Source organism: Balaenoptera musculus, chromosome 2 (assembly GCF_009873245.2).
Source record: "Balaenoptera musculus isolate JJ_BM4_2016_0621 chromosome 2, mBalMus1.pri.v3, whole genome shotgun sequence".
Classification (NCBI taxonomy): domain Eukaryota; kingdom Metazoa; phylum Chordata; class Mammalia; order Artiodactyla; family Balaenopteridae; genus Balaenoptera; species Balaenoptera musculus.
In genome coordinates, this window is record NC_045786.1 from 149,404,887 (window position 1) to 149,426,220 (window position 21,334).

At 49.1% G+C, this 21,334-nt stretch overlaps 1 protein-coding gene across 3 annotated transcripts in view; it reads left to right on the top strand.

The window, feature by feature from the left end:
• Positions 1 to 21,334, top strand: part of IFT43 (intraflagellar transport 43) — a 103,374-nt gene that overhangs the window by 70,183 nt on the left and 11,857 nt on the right. For 2 of the 3 annotated variants that reach the window (XM_036844523.1, XM_036844522.1), the window contains exons 6-9: positions 17,850 to 17,922; positions 18,174 to 18,249; positions 18,756 to 18,818; positions 20,532 to 20,633. In XM_036844523.1, the coding sequence (XP_036700418.1) occupies positions 17,850 to 17,922; positions 18,174 to 18,249; positions 18,756 to 18,818; positions 20,532 to 20,603 (284 nt within the window). In that variant the 3' untranslated portion in view covers positions 20,604 to 20,633. Of the gene's footprint in view, positions 1 to 17,849; positions 17,923 to 18,173; positions 18,250 to 18,755; positions 18,819 to 18,949; positions 19,219 to 20,531; positions 20,634 to 21,334 lie in introns of those variants that run through there. The other variant, XM_036844521.1, reaches the window with a different exon arrangement.

Consider the following 21,334-nt stretch of genomic DNA (forward strand, 5'->3'; position numbering starts at 1 on the left):
ACCCTTCCTCTGCCCCTGTCTCCAGGCAACTATGATCTGTTTTTTTGTCAAGATAGAGTGGTTTGTAGTTTCTAGAATTTTTTATACATTGAATCATATGCATGTATGCTTCTGTGTTTGGCTTTTTTCCGCTCACTGGAATGATTTGAGATGCATCCAGCTGGTTGCATGTATCATTACCCTGTTCATTTTTATTGATAATATATGGACATAGCACATTTGGTTATCTAGTCACCTGTTAAAGGACATTTCAGTTGTTCATTATCTCCATTTTAAAGATGAGCAGACTAAGGCAAAGAAAGGTAACCTTGCCAAAAGTCACACAGCTAGTAAATGACAGCATCAGGATTTGGGGGCAGCTGTGCTCACCACTATATTACTAACGCAGCATAGCTCAGCACCAGGCTTGGAATGCAGGTCTTGGCTCCAGAGTCCTTGCTCTTGGCCTCTGAGCTGTAACAAATGGTACGACCCTGTGCTGTGTTGGCATCTCCTTGCACAGGTTGGTTGTGTCAACGTCAGTTCCCAGGTGTGTAAGACAGAGTGCTGGCATGACTGACGGGATGCTTAATACAGTTTCATTAAGGAAGGGGAGAAGAAAGATACTGTTTTCAGAGAATACCCCTACTATTCTTTTCCCCTTCACAACTTGGAATGTGAAATTTGTGAATTGGCCTTTATTTTGGCTCCAGAGGTTTGACGCATAAAACCCTTTCTTGTCAGAGTGCACTTGATGTTACCTTCTAGGAGGTATGCCTCTTCCCTGGCATAAATCTGTTTTCCATGCAGTTATGCCTGAGTCCTGTAGTGGAAAATCAGTTCATATGTTCCACTTCACACTCGACTTAGTCCATTTCACTGCATGTGAATGTTTAGAATCCATTGTGCAATAAGAATCATATGTTATATATAACTAGTTTCTAGAATTATCTTTGCTCAGGGAATTACTTGGTTGGCTAGTTAAGGCTGCTCCTTTGAACTTAGAATAACCAGTGGGTGGGGAGACTCCACGAAATGATTGCCCTGAACCACCCATGGACGCTCCTTCAGCAATGACATTAAACAGATCTCTGGGCACCTGTGAGGGAACCTACTGGTTCCCTTAATAAAATCACCTCCAGGTTCCTTGAGGTCATCAGTGAGGAGTGTTCTCACCTGGGAAGGGACTGCTCATCTTCTGGTACTTGGTGGGGGTGGGTGAGTGACGAGTCATCTCAAAGGAGAAGATGAATCTCCAGGAACAGAGATGAGGAGCCAAGGTCCAGGGTCTCCTCCCGGCGTCTTGGAGGTGAGCTTTCACTGAGGAAAGCCAAGGGGTCTTCATGCAGTGCCTTCTGTGGCTAGTGCCGCTCCCATGCCGGATGGTTATGAGTGAGACAGCCCCTGCCCTCCAGGACTCTCTGACCTAGTGAGAAATGCCCAGTCTTCTTTCCTCCTCTTCTTTTATAGAAGACTTTGAGGAGCCATGTCTCTCGAGATATATTTCTCAGCATTCAGCCTCCCTGGATCACTCTTGATACATGGTGCTCCTTCTTCCCTGGGAAGAAGCCGAGGGAGGAGAAGAGAAGCACTTCCTCCCATCCATTGACCCCTCAGGCTTTCGAGGGAAGAGAACAGAAAACAGAAGAAGGAAGGAGCTGTTGAGATCGGGTGTGTTTTTTGAACGAGAAGCGAAGAGTAAGTGCCGTGTAGGGGTGGTTTGGGGATCTGTTGGTTAACCGGAATGTATTGCAGCGGGACTGTTTGCAAGACCAAGGCAGGCTGAGCTCAAATGTTTTTAGGGGCCAGGCAGGTAATATAAACACTTGAAACAGCAGAAGTGTTCAACTATAAAGAATGGTGGAGCTGTGATGAGCTTGGAGGGGAGATGGCATACCTGAAGTTTTCAAATTCATATTTCAAAAAATGACAGAATTTTAAAATATCACTTTATGAACAGAACAAAATGCATCTGCAAGTTGGATTAGACCTTTGGGAAGGGATTTGCAAATCCTTCCTAAGACCTTGGAGGGCTCTCCTCTAAAGGAACACAGACTTGTTGGGGAGACAAAACATGAAAGATGGAAAGCATTACAAGGGTTAAATAGCTTAGACAGCAGTGTACTGAGTGACAAAGGTAGCAAGTAGTTGTTGCTATATTGGTGATTTATGTTATTAAGGGCTGTGAGGTCAGAAGAGGAAGCGATCCCTGTAGGCTGAGGACCCTTCAGGAAGAAGGAAGAACTTGCCTGGGTCCTGAAGGCTGGATAGGATTAGGTTAGGCAGAGAAACACGTGCACAGCCTTCCAAGCTAAGTTGCCTGGCGTGAGGAGCGACTCCACGTTGAAGATGAATAAGGGATTCACCATAACCAGGAGAGAAGCTGCTTCTGCAGAGCTAAGCCCTGATTCTGGTCCATTCTCAACTACAGGTAGTCAACATCCCCACATAAACTGCCTTTCATGAAGTTTAAAGATTGCCAATCATCTAATTTGCTGATTCTAGGTAGACTCACTCACAGCTAGAGCTGACACCGTGCTTTGGGGAAGTTGGGATTCGTGGTTCTGGAGAATAGCTAAGAATAATGGACAGCCAGAGCCCCCGAATGACCTCAGGGTCCCAAAATTGTAGGATGGCAAAACGGATCTTTCATTTAGTGGCTTAATTATCCATTCCTATTCTTGGAATCAAATTTCTGGTTTGCCCTAGGCCTTTAGACTTCTTCTGTCATGGAAGGTTGTATGTTAGAGAAAGAACATTGGATCTGGGATAGGAATGAACCCAGTCTCTACAAGTGACACTGGGCAAGTCATTCATTCATTCATTCCTTTAACCACCATTTGTTGAATACCTGCTATGTGTGACGCTTGGAGCTGGACACTGGGGACATGATGTGATGGTGTACAAAACATTCTTAGTCCTTGCCCTCATACAGCTCACAGTCTAGTCGGGGATATGGGGACTAATCAAATAGTCACACACTAAATAAGTAAGGACAAATTGCAATTGAGTCCACTGAGGGAAGAGTCTGGAGTGCCATGAGGGAGAATAACGTGGAGACCTGATTTGGGTTGGGTGCTGAGGGAGGGCCACTCTGAAGAAGTGACTTTCACACTTCGACTTGAAGGAAGAGTAGAAGTTGCCAGCAGGGACTTCCCTGGCGGTCCAGTGGTTAAGACTCCGTGCTCCCAATGCAGGGGGCAACAGGTTCAAAACCTGGTCGGAGAACTAAGATCCCGCATGCCACGCAGCGTGGCCATAAATAAATAAATAAATAAATAATTGCTTGCCAGCGAAAGGAGTGTGGAAGCTGGGGGTTGGGAGGACCCTGGTAGAGGAGGCAGGAGGCACAAAGTCCTGTCACCTCTCTGACGCCAGAAGTGTTTCCAGGCCTGTTTGGTCTCTTCCGGCTCTAAAATCCAGCTCTCAGAAAGTGAACTCTGGATGGAAAGTGAAACTTCAAAAGGAGCACTGAGAGGCACACAAATGGGAGAAAAGAAATTCTTTGTCTTTAAAAAAGGTAAACAGTATTCAGATTGAGATCATCTCTAAAAACACAATTAGATGTGGACTCAACTTTCAAAAAGTTTATCTCTGAGGTAAAGTCAAGTTAAGAAAGAACTTGTGAGCCCCCCAAATAATGGCTTTAAAAAAGTGGAAAGTCTCTGAAAACAGGAGCTTACAAAAAAGGATTAGGTGGGCTTCCCTGGTGGCACAGTGGTTGAGAGTCTGCCTGCCAATGCAGGGGACACGGGTTTGAGCCCTGGTCTGGGAGGATCCCACATGTCGCGGAGCAACTAGTCCCGTGAGCCACAATTGCTGAGCCTGCGCGTCTGGAGCCTGTGCTCCGCAACAAGAGAGGCCGCTACAGTGAGAGGCCCGCGCACCGCGATGAAGAGTGGCCCCCACTTGCCGCAACTAGAGAAAGCCCTCGCACAGAAACGAAGACCCAACACAGCCATAAATGAATGAATTAAATAAATAAATGAATAAAAAAAAATTAAAAAAAAAAAAAAAAGGATTAGGTCTTTCTTGCCTATAACCATCGCATCTTGGTGTAGCCCAGGACTGCGGGTGGAATTATAGCTCCCTCTTCCTGGCATCTCCCAGTGCCTCTGGGGCACGCTGCCTCCCCACTAGAGAGGGCTGTGCTCTTTGCATCCTGGGGTCCAGGTGTGACAGAATCGAATACCTTAAAACCTTAGGAGTGATAAATCCTACGGCCAACCCAAAAGTGTGTAATTCCTAAAGGACAGGCTGAGTTGAGCCACTTCTAGCCAGGGGCAACTGGGGACTTAATTCTGCAAGTGTAGCAATCTGGATGATCTGAGAGCTCCAAATTTAAGGGTAATTGCTCAATTTTCTATCCATGTCAACAGGGAAAATAGGTAAAAGTGGCTGAACACAGCCAAGCAATGAGGCTGGATGAGATGTGAGATGCTAGACTGTCAGTGGAATTAGAAAAGTGCTGTATGTAGTGGGATATCGCTCTGTCGTCCCCTTTCCCGTTCATCTCTGTCTCCGGGCTTTCTAACTCTCTTTTGGGCTCTTTCTCATTGCCTGCTTAATCCTTCCACCCTATCCTTCATCTGTTCTCCTGCAAGCAGCAGTCACTCTTGGCCCAAGCAGTTTTAACGTGGAGAAAGAGAAAGTGGAAAGAATTCTTTAAGTGCAGATAAATTGGAACCCTGATATCTCAATTCTTTTCTCTTGCTTAGTATGAATGTTCCATTATGTTGGCATTTCCTTCCTTAAGCTTACTGCAGCACATTGGACTTCTTAGGTAGTACCCAAACCTAGTTCCTTTGCCTCCCTAATTTTTTAAAAAACTATTCTAACCAGCACTGATTTTTGATTAAATAGTGTTCCTTAAAATCAATTTATTTTTCTAAATTCAAAGTCACTAGAACTAGATGTTAAGGTTTTGCCTCCCCACCCTTCCCTGACACGTGCAGACACAGGGGCTGCTTTTAGCTAACATTTCCAGAGCAGGAAGAGGACAGGGGTGGGGTGGGGTAGACTCAGTGGTCCAAGGATTAGCTGTCCTCTCTGTTGTCTCTGTGCCTTGTTAAGCTTCATTCTGTTTATAGGATACTGGGTATGAAATTTGAAAAAGAAGTCCTTCTTATAGGAAATGGTATTGATAATTAATGTTTGTAAGTGTTTACCAAGAGCCAGGCCCTGTGCTGCTTTCCCTGCAATGCTTCAGTTAATCCTCACAACATTTCTGTGAAGAGACACTGTGATCATCACCCTTTTACAGAGGAAGGAATTGAAGTTTTGTGATGTTAAGTAGCTCACAGAGGTCACATGGCTAGTAAGCAGTGATGTGCTGGTAAATATTTCACAACCAGCTCTCCGGTGGGGGGGAAAACGTCCTCATTGGTAGAGTTTGCCGATTTCTGTGGTGTAAATGCTCCCACGAGGGCTGGTTTCAAGCTCCCAGCATGACATCAGTGACCACAGAACTGGGAAGAGATGGACAGTAGCACACCAGTATGTCATGTTTCCATCATACAGGTACATTGGATGTAAATAATTTCAAGAGCATAGGCAAAGTAAAATGTAGTAAAATTTAGGAAGTGGTGAGTTTTGAGTATTACCTTTGTTTTTAATATAATTTATTTAATTATAAGGATGTATAGTTTAATCTTCAATAATGTTTATATTTAACAACCTGCGTGCGAAATTCCTAAAAATTTTAGCCAGCATGAGCTGCTCCAGAACATCACTGCTAGTAAGTGATGGAGCTGGAGTTGGGACGTGGCCTTTGTGACTCCTGACCACCTGTTCTCACCACCTTCCTCTTTGCTGTCCAAGTGTTAGGTTCGTTTCTCAAGCCTGCTTATCCAGGAAGCTTGCCTCCACTCATATTCCCACTGCCCTGTTGCAGATTTGTTATCCTTTCCTGATTCTCAGATTAGCCCACTGGCCCCTGTCATCAGCTCTGCTGATCCTCTCCCCGTGAAGTCTTAGCAGCAACATCCAGGCTGAGCAGAGAAAAGCCAGAGAGACCAGGTCTTTAGGGCTCTGTGACATGAAGCAGAATCTTCAGGTTGGACCACTCCTCTCCTTCATGTTATGCTTTCTTTTCTATCAAATCCATTGGGATTGCTTTTAGATAATGAATTCTCTGCTGGGTCCTCTGGAGAGGAGAGCCTATTTTAGCGGGAGAGGAAGGAGTGTCCCTGGGCTTGTGCGGGTGGCAGGGTGAGTAGCGGGGAGTATGGGAAGTTGGGAAGAACAGAGACCCCACAGGGCACTCCCTGGGCTATGGTGGGCTATGGCTGGAGCTCTCCCACCAGCGCAATGCTTTGAGACACAGCTGAGGGAACAAACTGACATCACAGAGACTTGGGACACTCAAAAGACTGCATGGAACGTCAAAGAGCCCCAGCCAGGGGTGTTGGATCATGGTGCCAATACTGAGCTGAGGTCATCGTGGGCCACAGGCGGACTCTTGTGCAGGTTCATTTTAGTATAGAAAATGAACTTTCCGTACAGTGATTCTGTAAAGAAAAGACTTGGTGCGCTTTACCTGTAGGCCATGTCTGTGGCTGGGACATTTGGAAAGACTTCCATAGGCAAATATGACAGTAAGGTGTTTTGTTTTGTTTTTTTATCACTAGGTATATGGGAATGGACAGCCTAGAAATAAGGATGTCGTAGAGATAGAAGGCACCTCATTTTGGTGATAAAGAAACTTGAGACAAGAGTTGACAAGTAACTGCACATGGTCAGCAAATAAGGGGCAGATCTGGGACCCAGGTTTCCTACTCCTAATCAGGTACACCCTCTGGTACAGCTCTGTGGACCAGGAATCTGGGTTTGGTTCTTCCTTGATAGACAGTTAAGGCCACATTCCTGGCAGCAAAAGAAAAATGAACTCTAGTACATGTAGACTCTTGAGGCCCCAAGGGCAACCTCTTTACTCCCCAGTGTGGGTTTGGCCCCAGAGTGAGTGAGATGCCAGAGGAGTTACAGGGGACTTGCCAGAAGTTTCTTTAATGAAGCAAGAAAAGTTGTTTTGACTTGCTTTTGTTTTCTGCAGGAGGTAATTCAGGGTCCCATGCCCCTACTGTGGGACAAGCATACACCATCATGGAGCAGGTATCTAGGAGCTGATGGGATGGAATGACATAGCTCAGCAAACATAGTAGAGACTGGTTTGGCCGTGCTCTTCTTGCCTCTTGAAGAGGCAGAGTGTCAGGGGAGCTTCTGAAAATGGAGTTAAGCTTGGAGCACATGTTGGTTATTCTGCTTTGTCACCTCAGTTGTTCCGTACCTCGCCCTGGTCCAGCTGCAGAGCACAGCCCAGAGCGTTGACCAGACCTCCTGCTCTGCTGGCAGAGGTGGAACAGAATGCTCTAGGCCCCTCGTGGGCCCTACAATCTCTGGGTCACACCAGCCTTTCAAGCTTTCCGTCGCAAACATCTCTTCCCGGAACGTGGTTGACAGCAACCTCTCTGGGACTCCATTTTCTTTGTTCACGTGAGCAGCTTACTGGATGTCCCCGTCTGAAGCGGTAGAGTGGGGAGCATGGCACACGTCCTGCACCACGCATGCACGCGCATCGTAAAGGAAGCAGGTTGTATTAACCTTCCTCCAGGAACACAGAGAAAGCTCTGTCAGCATTCCATCGTGCTGTAGTCGGTTTGGAGGAATGTGATTAATAATAAATCATCCAACATTAAGCACTGACAAAAGTAAAAGAGAGTTAAATCTCCCTGAAATAGTTATAGAGAACTGGGTATTTATTCTGTTTGGAGGAATGTGATTAATAATAAATCATCCAACATTAAGCACTGACAAAAGTAAAAGAGAGTTAAATCTCCCTGAAATAGTTATAGAGATCTGTGTATTTATTCTGTAACTCCTTGGATTCTGTCCCTGTTGAATATGGAAGACAGGATCAGGGTAGGACAAAGCTAATCCCATTTAGTTTCGTGAGATGGTCCTAGATGTGACGGTGAGCCATGGTCCAGCTTTGGGGAGAGGCACGGGTACTTCTCCGCACAGCTGTGAAAGGAGTGGTGGATGAGGGCAGAGAGGAGATGAGCCCATATTGATGAGAACCATTGCCCAGGGACATCTCAGACTCAGATTTTTATATGACTAGAAAGAGAGGCTCAGTGCTTTAGGATATCTGTTTCAAGTGATGGGGACTGTATAGAGAAGAGGCATAGCGTTCTCTGCCACAAAAAAAAAGACAGGTGGATTTGAAGAGTTGCTCCAAATACCCTTTGTAACCCAAACCCCAGCAAGCTGTGGCCTGGGGACTGTGCTGTCCAAGCAAATGGCCGTGGTGCCTCACTCATCTTGAAGTCTGACGGTCAGATAGTGCTTAGGTGAGACGGGAAGGGACAGGCATGATTGTGCATCTGAGGTTGGACTCAGCGCATCACTTAGACCTCAACTGAAGTCTTTCCTTCCAACACATGGGGATTAGTTTCTAAAGAAGAACCCGAGATAACAAAGCCTAGGTATAGCAGAAATCCAGGGGAGCGGTGATAGGGGACCCTCTTACCCTAGCGAGAGACGAACTTGATATGGCCAACTGGTAGGTCTTCCTTTCCAGCTTCAGGTCCTCCCAGCTTTCTAAAAATGCCCAGATGTTTGGTGTGTGCATGTGTGTACTCGCCTATATGTATATATACACACATGCGGGGGGACACATACTGGGAATGTGATTCCTGAGTGCATAAGTGTGGTTGACGGACTGGGTTTACCTAAAAGACCCTTTAAGAGAAAGCTCTTGAAAGATGATTACAGAATTGAGACACCATCATTTAAAAGTGCCCGAGGCAAATGCCTTTGAAAATTGCAGCAGCGGAGGGACAGAGAAAGAACCGGCAGCCCTTGATTGTTGCGCCGTTCCCTCAGGACCCGTCCCCCCCTCCCCCCCTGTTTCTCATCTGATAAGAGAGAGAGCAGCAGTAAGACTCCTCATCTATCTTATGAAAATCCGATTGGGAATGGCTGTGATCAAAACCAGCTGGCTGTCACCGGCAGTGGCCTTGCGAGGAGGGAACCGCTCAGAAGCATTCTGTATGTGGCGGAGTCACGGGTGGCACTGATCAAAGGAGCATTTTTTTAATAAATATATATAAGGAAAAATACAAAACCTAAGGATTTAGAATAAAAGCAGGGTAGTTTGTCTTGTTTTTTTCAGCATAACACAGAGAGGATGAAATAGAATTAGATATTCCTGGTCTCTAACACAGAAACCGGGCGTATCTGGCGGCTCTGAGAAGGTGTTCTCTGTCCCATTAATACCATATCACTGATCTTGAGCCTTATTGAAGAGAGTGGAGAGTTCCTCACTTTCCATTCCTTCCAGCCACTTCATTCCTCGTCACCTTTAAAGTCGCTTACCCCTCCTCGTCCTTAACACATCTCTACGGATCAAAGCTGGAACTGCCACGAAGCTCCGAGAGAGCCATTGGGGTGGCAGGGAGCGTCCCTGTTCATTGTTCTTCGTTTCCTTCAACTGTTGGTAACCACTGTGCGATGTTCCCTAGAGGCCACACCAGTGCGTGACACCAGGGTCCTCCCAGTATCAGGCTCCTGGGCTGAACAGGGTCCTTCCCTATGGAGAACCCTTGTTGGGCCGTGCTTGTCTCCCATGAGCACTGCCTTTGAATTGCTCCGAAGGGTCAGTCCTGGCTGACGACCCTTTGCGTAGTCAGTACTGACTCTTCCACAGCCCCTGGTGGACTGGGTGGGGTGATGGGGCCACTCGCGTTCTAGGGTATTGCATTCGTGCTCCTTCCGGAGAGTGCTACCACCCCTCTGCGGGTACTATGCTGAGGCCGGGCCTGCACACCCACAGGAGACCACGAGCTGAGTCACCACTCAGCACAGCCTCCTGTCTGCCCACCACCCAGCCAGCACCACACCCCCTGAGGCCCGGCTTGTCTCAGAAATGGGCTCAGTCCAGGCCCTCCCGTCCAGCCCGTCGTCAGCCAGGAGAGTGGCCACGGCGTGGGGGGCTGGGAGGAACAACCAGCTCTTTCGATGTGCTTCTTGAGGTCGGGGATCTCTTTCCCCAGCAGCAGGAGGAGGGGGTGGGTTTGGCAGGAGCATGGAGACATCTCAGCATACGGGACATAGATAAACCGCCCCCCAGCCAAGCCAGCACCTCAGGATGGACATCTTTCTGCCCCTGTCATTCGCTTCCTCAGGGACCTGCTTGGGCACCTTTTGCTCGTGGTCAGTCCTGTTTCTCAGTCCCTGCAGTGGACCTTCTAGCCAGCAGCGTCACGGTTTTCACACTCTTCTCCCATGGCTGCCTCTCTCCTCCCCTCCCAGTGACCCGGCCGGATCAGGTGAAATTGCCGGGGATTGGTCCTCATAAAGCAGACCCTCCAGGGACCTGCAGACACATTTTTGCCCCAGAACCCCAGTCCGTCCGGGGAGTGCAGGGGCCCAGGAGCTCCTCTGAGACCGTCCCTTTCCCTTGTTCCTTCGGGTGTTTGAAGCCTGTTGCCTACCACTTTCCCCTTTTCTTCTCCCTTTAAAAAAATTCTCCATTTTTTCACTTAGAAAAAAAAATTATTTATACGATTGAGATCCACTAATTAAAGCCATTTTCTGGTATTTGGTTACTGGAGTGTTTGATGTCTCTCTGACAAGACCATGAAATGCATGGAGTGTCCACAGGGACAGAATTTGCTGAACACGGCTCTTTGTAAATGAGGGGACACAGTGTCGCAGCAGCTCATGAATATGAAACGGCCATGATGCCACCTCAGTGGACTTGGGAACACAGATGAATCCTGTCATGTGCTAAATGAGACCAATTTCTTTCATTTAACTTCATCTTCAATCAGACCTTCTTCCATTTGCCTGTTTAAAATTCCCTATACGTGATGCAGAAGGTAACAGCATTCAGTAAAACAAAGTTTTGCAGCTGCAGAGAAAAATTATAATGATCTCGGGTGTAAAGTTGCCATCTCCTGGAAACGTGGACATTCTTTCCTTTCGCTCACGAGCTCTGCTGAGAGTCTGTTGACTTTGAGCACAACATTGGGGGTTGTCTGGACTGCTCTTCTTGGGGTGTCCCTCCGCAGCGTGTCCAGGCCCCTTTCAGGTGGGTTATTGAATGTGGCTGTGAATTATGCAGGGTGGACGTGAGCCCTCAGCAGCCCACGAGTGCTCTGTCGTGGCCAGGGCGCTGGGCCGGGGAGCAGCTCTGGGAAGAGATGGTGTGGGACCGCATGAGGCCTCTGCCGTGGGGGGCACAGTTAGTGGGTGAAGCAAGAGGGGCAGATGTCATCATTCAGCACCCGGAGGAACCTGGCAAGGTAGGCCAGCCCCTGGTATCATTTACTAAGGCGTCAAGGTCAGGAAGTGCTGGAGTTAGAAGAGACTTTATGTAGCTCTCTAGAAACCCTTCTGGCCACGACCAGAAAATTCCATTCAGAAATCCCCAACCAAGAAAATCAGCAAAGAGTAGAACCTAAAGGGACACAGAGAGGAGGGGCTCCCTGCCTGAGCCATCTTTGCCTGGGTGGGACCAAGGGCCGGATCAGGGTGCCTCCTTCGTTCTCTCCTTCCTCTGCAGGAAGATTTACGCTCGGGGGAAAGAGCCCGAGTAATGCTCAGGGTGTACTCATTACAAGCGGAGCCTGATCTAAGAAATCACTTTCTGTTCTTGTACCAAAACAAGCCAACAACAGCTAGATGTGAAAGCAGGCTATCATAAAATACGTTGCAGAGATCTGGGGCCAGGGTCTGCAGGAGGCAGGCAGGCTTCTTGCTGTCAAGCCACAGGGGCTGAAAAGGATCCCTCTGGGACTTCCCTGGGTACTTAGCATTTTAGTGTGCGGGTGTGATGGTATTACCTGCAATGAGTGTATTTCAGGGCAAGTGGCGGCTTCTCGCATCTTTGAAACCAGTTGTAATTGATCCTACTGGTGTTCCCACGTGTTTCTATTATTTATTTCTATTACTTATTTAAGCACCCCTCATTTATTTCTGTGGTTTCATCTGGTAGTTGGTTTGTTGGTAGGTCTGTTGGCAGGCTAGTATGCTGGTATCTTGATGAGTTTTCCATTTGGCAACCTCTCTCTTTGGAATTAGTTCTTACTGCTGTTGCTGTTCATTAGCAAGCCTTTACTGGGGGCTCCCAGAAGGTGGCGTGATGGAGTGGGGCACGCTAGAGATCAAGAGGAAGCCCGGGGTGAAGAGCAGTGTGACCCAGCCTCAGGATGGAAGCCCAGCAGTCCATATGGACCCAATTTGGATGACTCTTCCTCTGTAACTTTGTCCCCACTCCTCCATTGTTTCTTGTATATGCACAGGCCCTTCCCAGGAGGCCTTGCAGCTCTCAAGGGAGGCAAAGCCTTTGCTGTGATGTCATCAAATCCAGGATGTATCTAAGGATTGCTCTTGGTTGTTCTTGCGAAATGAATCCTGCCTAGGCAACTTTGGGACTCAGTAACACTTAATAGTATAACTAGAATGATATAGAGAAGATGGACATGGCCCGTCCATGTGTGTGCCTTGCAGATTTGAGGGGCATTTATTGATCCAGTTCTGTTCCTTTGTCCTTTAGTTTGCCCATCTTTGGGAATGCAGAAGTGACTGGGACATGGTCTTCACCCTCCACTAGTTCAGCATCTAGGAGGCAGGCCGAGGGCAAATTTCACTTGCTCTACCTACAGCAAGGTAATCAGGTCCATCCTGTGTCCTTGAATATAAAGCATTGTGGAAAGGTAGAGTAGGAAGCTCTGAATTCTGCCTGTTGGGTTCCGAGATGATTCACAAAGGAAGGGATGTGCATTTTCCTTATTCTGCTCATTTATCATCATTTTTTTAATGTATAGACCCTCCCTTCGCAACTTTTCCATGCTGAGTCCATCTTGGTTTGCCCCTAATATGCCTCCAAAGAGGTCTTGCCTATAGCAGGCACCCAGGCGTCTCCTGGCCGGTTGATGCAGGTCCTTCCTCACCTGGCACCTGACGCCCTCTCTCCTGCTTCGCTCCGTGCTGCTCTCTCCTGGGCCCTGCATGCCAACCACGCCACCCTTTTAGCGAGTTCCTCCTCACCTCCTAGCACCTTTGTGCACGTTGTCCCCTGCCTGGCTTAGTCCTGTTTATCCTTCAGCGGCCCTGTCCTAGTTCAGAGACCTTCCCTAACTCGACACTCCACCCCCCCCAAAATCCTGAATTAGATCCTCTCTGGACTGAATTGAGGGCACTATGCAGCATCCATTCAATAGAAAACTAGATGGTCATTTAAAAGAATAAGATGCACCTGTACATTGAAAAGGACAGAGAAAAGTAAGTCGCAGGACTTCCCTGGAGGTCCAGTGGTTAAGACTCCATGCTTCGGCTGCAGGGGGCATGGGCTCAATCCCTGGTCGGGGAACTAAAATCCCTCATGCCGCATGGCACAGGCAAAAAATAATTTAAAAAAAAGAAAAGTTGTAAAACAATGGATACGTAACATGATGCCATTTGCAAACATTTTTAAAAGGACATATGTGCTGTGTATGAAGAAATTCTTTTCAGTAAACATATATGAGAAATGGTTAATAGTGATCATCTCTAGGGAGACGGCTGGGATTCATGTAAGGAAAGGACATTTTTCATCTTAAACTTGTCTACAGCATTTGAATTTATTACCACATATGATATTACTTTTGCCATTAAAAATAAAGCATTAGGTCTCCCTGTTATTTTTGGTCACAGAGTCCAGTTAGCTCCCTTCACAGGGTGTGTTTTAATTTACAGGCAGCACATTTATTTGTGTTTATTTCTATCCCCCACTACACGCGTGCTGCAGGAAGACAGGGCCCATGTCGGGTTTATCTGCTGTTGTTACTGGCACCTCCTAGCACGGTGCCTTTCACAAAGGGGCTGCTCCATTCATCCCTTCAAGGATGAATGGATGAACGAACGAACAAGTGAACAAATGCAACTTCCCCACAGTGTGGCTAATTGGGCAACACGTGGGACACAGAAGCAGGTGAAAGGCAAGTGAGATGGCTGACATGAGAGGCCGGGAGCAAATGCAAAGAGCAAGGAAGGCCCGTTTTGTTAAGGAGTCTGAGCTGGGAGAGAGCAGCGGGTGACCGGTCAGCAGGGGGCGCTGTCTGTGGGGAGCTGAAACGAAGGATGAGGGCACCCGCTGCTGCGGCACTGGCGTCTCAGCCCTCTTGCCTCGCCGGCACTTTTCCTGGGGCCGTTCGAGGTGTCTGCTCCCCTCCTTCTCCACGCAGCTGGTTTAGTGCGACACGGACGGCAGGGGATGGAGTCACCGGGTCTCCAGTGTTGGTCCATTTTTCTCTCTGCACCGTTTGGCCTTGTTGTAGGGAAGTAGCCAGTCGGGCATATGGCGAGGGAGAGACTTCGCTTAGTTATGGTTACTGGGAGACAGAGAGACACCCGAGAACAGAGGACACTGGGTCTCAGGCAAAACGAAAGCTGTCCCAACTATAGGCTGTTGTCTCACCTCTCCACTAGTAGAGGCGTCTTTGAAGTCACTGGACCTTTGCAAAGAAAGCCTCCGGGCAGGGGTGGGGACAGCCTGGTTGGGAGGGGTGCAGTTGAACTGGAGCTGGAAGCCTGCTCTGTCCATTCTTAATGACTCACTTCACGCACGCTACTTCATCTTGCTGAGCCTCAGTGTTCTCATCTGGAAGATGGGGACAGCTGGGCAGGATTAAATGAGAAAATGAGGGTAAAGCCAGATAGTTTCTCTCCATGCTCAATGTTTTATCTGTTAAACGAATAAGAATAATATAGAATATTTATTACATTCTAAGCATGGCGCTTGATATTTTAGATGATTGCATGTAATACAGCAACCCTGTGAGGTGGGTGTAGTTATGATACCCGTTTTACAGCTGAAGAAACTGAGGTACAGAGAGGATGAAGCCTCACAGCTAGTACATGGGGGAGCCAGGATTCGAATGCTTCCCGTGCCTGCACTCTTAACCACTGGACAGGAGTCCTACCCATATGCTTAAGTAACCCATTGTTTCTGTTAATGTTCTTATTATCAGCAGCATCGAAGAAAATGAGACTAAAGTTAGCATAATTATTGAATTTTTTTAAATAGTGGTTGTTTTTCAGTAGTCCTAGAGCGTACTTCTTTGTTCCTCTTACTGTCTCTATTAAAATTGTGTGCTTTTGAATGTTAAGCTTGGCACCCTGAATCAGACACTAGGTCACTGGTTCAGGCTTGCAGGTCAAGTAGCCGTCACTGATTGCAGGCAGGGCCGGATCATTCCATGCAGGTAATTCTGTGAAGAAGCGGATTGATTTCTCAAGCCCGTTTTCTTTTTCTAGGTTGGGTCATCCTATGTGTGTGTGTATGAGAGAGAGGGGTGGGGGGAAGGGAAGAGAGAAAGAGGACAGAAACTCCTGGGAACATGTTATATACCCATAAGCAAGCACTTGTCTGTGATTGTAAATCAGAAACTGTAAAATTAGGAAGTTCTTTGAAGTTTGCCCAAAACCTGCTTCACGGCCACCTGTTCCACTGGGGCCGGCAGTTGGATGGCCAGGCTCTGCGGCGATGGCTCAAGCTGTCACTGCACCGAAACGCTCCAGCCTGCCTTGGCCTGGCTGTCATTGCTGGCTTGGTCCCGCTCAGGCAGTTCACCGGGTTCTGTTGGACACCAGGCTTCCAATTAGAGAGAAGTCCCACTGTGTGGCCAGCCCCGCCAGTGCCGCTCTGAGCGGCCCCTTTGCCAAGGCCCGAGCTGACCTCCGCTCTGTCACAGATGGGCCAGCCCCACGCTCCTTCGTGCGCATTTGGAGGAGGGGGGCGGGGACAAGCAGGGAAGCCCACGGGGACTCAGAGTGGACAGCGGGCAGAAGTGCGGCTCCTCAGAGCTGGGAGAAGCTGGGCAGAGTTGACAGGACCCAAATGCTGACATTGCAGAGCAAGAGGGGACTTGGGGAAGACCCCTTCCTGAGCCCTAAGCACAGCAGGGAGCATTTTCTTAGCAACTTCTGAATATTCATCTCAGGCTGGGCCTCACGCCGAGGAGGAGAGCCAGGAGCAGCTAACTGCCTCACGCCGGACCTGTCACACTGCTGATGGCGCATGGCACGGCCAGCTTCCGCCCTGCCCCACCGCAGGGCCCGTGCGGTCCTGCCAGCCTAGGAGCCCTCTCGCCCTGGACTCAGGGACGGTGCCATCAGCAGCCCTCACGTGAACTGTATTCTTCACTCGGAGTGAACAGGGACGAGCAAGCTGAATTTCTGTTAGCATAAGAAATAGAAAATTAGAGAATTCCATCTCTAATTCTCTAGCAGGGTAAAGAGATGTAATCTAAGCTCTGAACAGCGTCTTTCTAGATAGAGGACTTGCTGAATGTGATTCATTATTTCGGGGCTGGTGTATGTGTCTTCTTTATTTCCCTATCAGCATTTTCTTTTTATTTTCACCCCTTTAATCACTCTCTTTCTCTGCCTGTCTCTTTCTCTCTGTCTTATTTTCTCTGTCTCCGTCTCTCCCTTGCATGCTTTCTGTCCCTCTTTCCAGGTACGGCATCTGTAACCCCTCCACTGGAAGCAATAATAAAGACGCCAGGCTGGGAACTGACATTTATATACTCGGGCTTAGCTTGACTGGAACCATCGCAAAGTCTAAATAATGAATAGCCTGAAAGTGGCAAGGGTCTTCCCAGCTGTTCTTGGAATGATTCCGCGTCTCTTAAAAAATAAATAAATAAATAAATAAATTTTTTTTTTTTAGTTTAGTCCATGGAAGCAAAAACGAAGGGTGTCTTCACTGCTCTCTCCTCTCTGGAATTTTTCCTCCTTTTAATATTTGCAGTTGGTTTGGGAATTCCAGGACTGTCTCTCCCTGCTTGGCCTTTTTTTCTGCCCCATGTCTTTTTTTCTCTATGCAGACTGGTTAAAACAAAGAAAGCCCCTCTACCAGTCAGTGATACTCACTGAGAGAAGGCAGTACTTCTTTAAGGTGTTAGGTTGTTCCCAGGAGAAAATGGACGATTTTTCTGCTATAATAAGCAAGTTTCCATGATTAAGTGATTGCTGTCTCTCTGTTTCTCCATTTGCATGACTTTGTTAGATTGACGAAGGGAGTGGCCTCACGTCTCTTCCTATGTTTGTATGTCTGTCTCATGTGGAGAGTTCAGAGGAGGAGAATCTCCAAGAGACAGCAAGGGAAGTGTCATCTTTAGAGGCAGTGTTGTTTATTATATTAGACCTGGTAAATGGAGACTGATCCTGGACACACTGCTGGGAAGCCAGGCCACATCATTAGGCGTAAAGTGACCTTCAGATACAGGCTCAGGGCTGTGACAATTGCAAAGACTAGGACGAGCTGATGCAGGTGTGAACCTTGGTCATGAGGAGGTGCACTCACGGTGACCTCCACCTCGTGACACTACGCTTTCCCACTTCCTCTGTCTCTGACCGTGCCAGGTTCATTCGGCTCCTCTTTTCTTTTCTCTCCTCTAATAAAAACACTTCCCCAAGTGCTATCTGGGACTTTCTTCTCATTTCTTTACATTTCTCCTTAGAGAGCCACGCCAATGGCTTCTAACCTGGAGCAAACATCAGGATCACCCAAGAAATCTTAGGGAAAAATACAGACGCCTGAGCCCCACCCCGCTAGGAGATTCTAGTCCAGCAGGTTCTGGGGTAAAGCCTGAGATTCGGGAATTGTTGAAGTTCTACCTTTGATTCCCATGCACACCTCTACTTCAGTTCCACAACCCTAGACTGGGGTCCTGGAGGCCAGAGACCATTGTGTCCATTCTACCCAAAGCCTGTAGCCCTAACTGTGGCCGGCATGTTGAAGGTGATAAGTAACCAGTGGAGAAGCAGGCAAGATCCCCCATTCGTGCCGCTGACATTTTTGGCTCCTCCTCTCATTGCAGATATTCCTGTTATTCCGGACCTGGAAGAAGTACAGGAGGAAGACTTTGTTTTGCAGGTGGCGGCCCCTCCCAGGTATGTTAAATTAATATGAAGTTGGCAGGAGGCAGGGACCATGCCACACGCCATCTGTAGTGGTGCTGCCCCCCAGGGGAGATCCAGATGTCTCTGGATGGGCTCCATCCCAGGGTTCCCATTTTATTAGACGTTTTCTCCCCATTTTGGTCCTTCCCAGCTGCCTACGAGGCTCTGGGGTTGGTGGCCCGGCAGCACTCCTGGCACTGGTTCTGCCTGTGGTTCCTCCTCACGTTCCGTCTTTCCTGCAGTATCCAGGTCAACCGGGTGATGACCTACCGTGACCTGGACAATGACCTCATGAAGTACGCAGCCTTTCAGACCTTGGTGAGTGAGGCAGCTTCTGTGTAGAGGAGCAGGCTCCAGGCAACGTCCATAGGGAGTTCTCAGTTTCTCCGAAGCCTTACAGCCTCTCCTCGGTGGGTCTCCGAGGCTGCCGGGCAACAGTCCCTTTGCCAGAGACATCATCCTCGGGTATTACAGCATCCCTGGACCCAACATATTCCAGTGTTCCCAGGGCCAGTCTCCTTCCTGCTTCCCTGGCTGCCCCCATGGCATCAGTAGATATGCTGCTGTCATGCCTGCCCTCCTAGTATTGACCTTCCCCCAAGGAGTACCCAACCTACAGGACATCATGGTGTTCCCTCAGTTCTCAGTGGCCATGGGGTCCACCCGCAGTTTTGCCCTTTCACAAGGCATTCCTGCAGGTCTGGATTTGAGAAGTTCTACCACGCTCAACCTGGTCCCCTCTCTTTGCCAGAGGTCGTTGTCCGAAGGCCTCCAAGGTGCACAGCCTGCCTTTGTTTTCTTTTTTTTTCCCTACACGTTCACAGGATGGAGAGATCGATCTGAAGCTCCTCACCAAAGTCCTGGCGCCGGAGCATGAGGTTCGAGAGGTACGTAGCAGCGGCAGTGCCTGCCCCTCATTCCCGGGAACAGCTGGCTCCGAGGCTGGCCTCGTCGGCAGGCTGGCTGTGACCGAGGGGACGGCCTCCCGCAGCTCACCCCGCGATGCCTGTCTCGGCAGGACGACGTCAGCTGGGACTGGGACCGTCTGTACACTGAGGTGTCCTCAGAGCTCCTCAGCGAGTGGGATGTGCTGCAGGCAGACAAGGAGGACCCCGTGGGACAGCCCTCGCACACCTGAGCCCGGGGGTCGCTCTCCCTGCACGCGGTCACCTCTGCTTTGGACTCAAGACAGAGGCCATAAACCTAAAACTAAAGAAGCTTGCAAGCAGCTCAGAATTTTTATATGGACTATTTTGTAATAAAAATATCTATTTTCAGTAGACCGCATTGGATCGTTCGACTGTAAGAAACTGCTTTTTTTTGTAGCCCTCTCTTCCGTTTCTTTCCAGCACTCCCTTGGAAAGATTCGTCAAGAGTGAAGGAGGGCATCACTCCCCATCGTTGAAGCTTGGGAGGGAAAGCTAGATTCAGGGGTAGAAGCAGTGGTGCTCCTGGAAGCCGTTCAGTTCACAGAGGCCCCAGCAGCTCCCCGGAGCATCTACCTGTGAGCACCTGGACGCAGGGATACGGGAGGTGGCATGCGGCTGCCTGCTGGGGTCCTGGGGAGGGCCTGGCCACATGCCTTTCTCACTTTGGACGGTCAGTTATGTTGGTGAAGTTGCACTGTCTCCTTCGAGCTTTCAGTGGGCGTGATCAGATGACCCATTGCCTACATCAGGGTTTGGTGGCTCTTCTAACAGCACGCCCCTTTCCCCCCTCTTCCTGCAACCCATGCCTGGGGCTCCCAAAGCACATGTTTCCTTTCTGCCACAGGTTCCCAGGGCCTTGTTTCTGGTTCTCATTAGCAGGGGCCAGCTCAGCAGCCCTGAGACGTGCGCAGAAGCACTCTCGCAGGGAGCCTGGGCCCCCCCTGACCTTTCAGAGGTGTAGCTGTTTGTCTCCGTTGCTCCCCCAAGCATCATCACTGCCTGTTTCCAAGATGTGCCAAGATCTGGAGCAGAGCCCAGTCCTTTTTCTAAACAGAGACATCTTTTGTTTTTGTTTTTCTCTTAACTCCCCAAGACACCTCATCTGAGGACAGGACGTCTCCCCGCCCGCCTCTCCTAGATGCCACTCTGGATCAGGCCCGCGCAGTCTGGCGGCAGCTAACCAAGCCCCACTCCTGGCCGTGGGCAGTGCTGAGTGCTGTTCTCACCCTGCCTGGAAAGCCCTTCATTAAAATTCAGAAAAACAAAGAGGCTCAACACTTCAAAAACACACTGGGGGTTATTTTTGTCTGACTACGGTGCCCTTCCCTGGTGAGCCACCGGCTCCGGAGCAGGCAAAGAGAATACTTGTCTGTTAATTATAAACTCAGGGATTTAGTGGCTTTGGGGTCTCGTTTCCTCCTTTTCCAGAGTCACACTTTTAGCCCAGACAGCCCCTCTTTGGAATAATTCCCATGGTCACTGAGAAGTTTCCGTCCAGGCTGGTTTTTCTTGAGCCTGCAAGACTCTGAAACCCAAAGGAGGAATTGCTAGATTTCGAGTACCTTAATCACTGGCAAGTTCAACTGCCTCAGGACCCTGATAACCTTGAGGGTCTTCAGCCAGCTCGAGCAGGGCCTGGGGGTTGACTCCCTTCCTCCCTTTACTTCTCAGACACCTTTATGTTCCACCCAGCGTTGTCGCCCACCCAAGACTTCAGGGGGCCTCCCAAGAAGATGGCCCTAGAGGGATGACAGAATGGACGAACTTCGACAGGTACCTCAATGTGGTTTTCTACAGACACCGGCGGGGGGCGGCGGGGAGGAGGCGTGGAGTGGGCCTCCTGCGTGTGGCAGATTGACTGGGTCCTTACCAGTTTCTCCCAGACTGGCTCATGTCCGAGAAGCCCCAGCTGGTCTCCGGCAAAATCTCCCGTGGTGTCTTTGGCATGGGGTGGTAGCTGCAGAGCTGCTGTTCATAGGCCAGGCCCTGGTGGGAAAGTCGGTTCCTTCATGAGATTTTGATTACCACGTAGTACGCGCCAGGCGCTGTTCCAGACACTCCAAGCAAAACTCCCTTCTCTCAAAGCGCTTCCGTTCTGGTGGGGGAGATGGACGAATAAGTAAGATAGAGAGGGCATCAGATGGTAATTGGTGCTATGGAGAAAAATTCAGCAGGACGGGGAAGGGAGTGCTGGGCTCAGGGTGCAGTGTTAGATGGGGCGGTTAGAGGAGGTCTCACTGAGAAGGTGACATTTGAGCAAAGACCCGAAGAAGGTGAAGGAAGGAGTGGGACTGGTCCCTGGGGAAGAGCATTCCAAGGAGAGAACAGTATTTGCAAAAGCCAAGAGGGGGGCATAGGCCTGGCTTCTTTGAGTAGCGGCAGGAGGCGGTGTGACTGGCGGGAGGGGACCAGGGGAGAGGAGACGCTGTGTCTTGCCGGGCCCAGCCCTGGGCTCACCACAGAAGAGGCCTCTG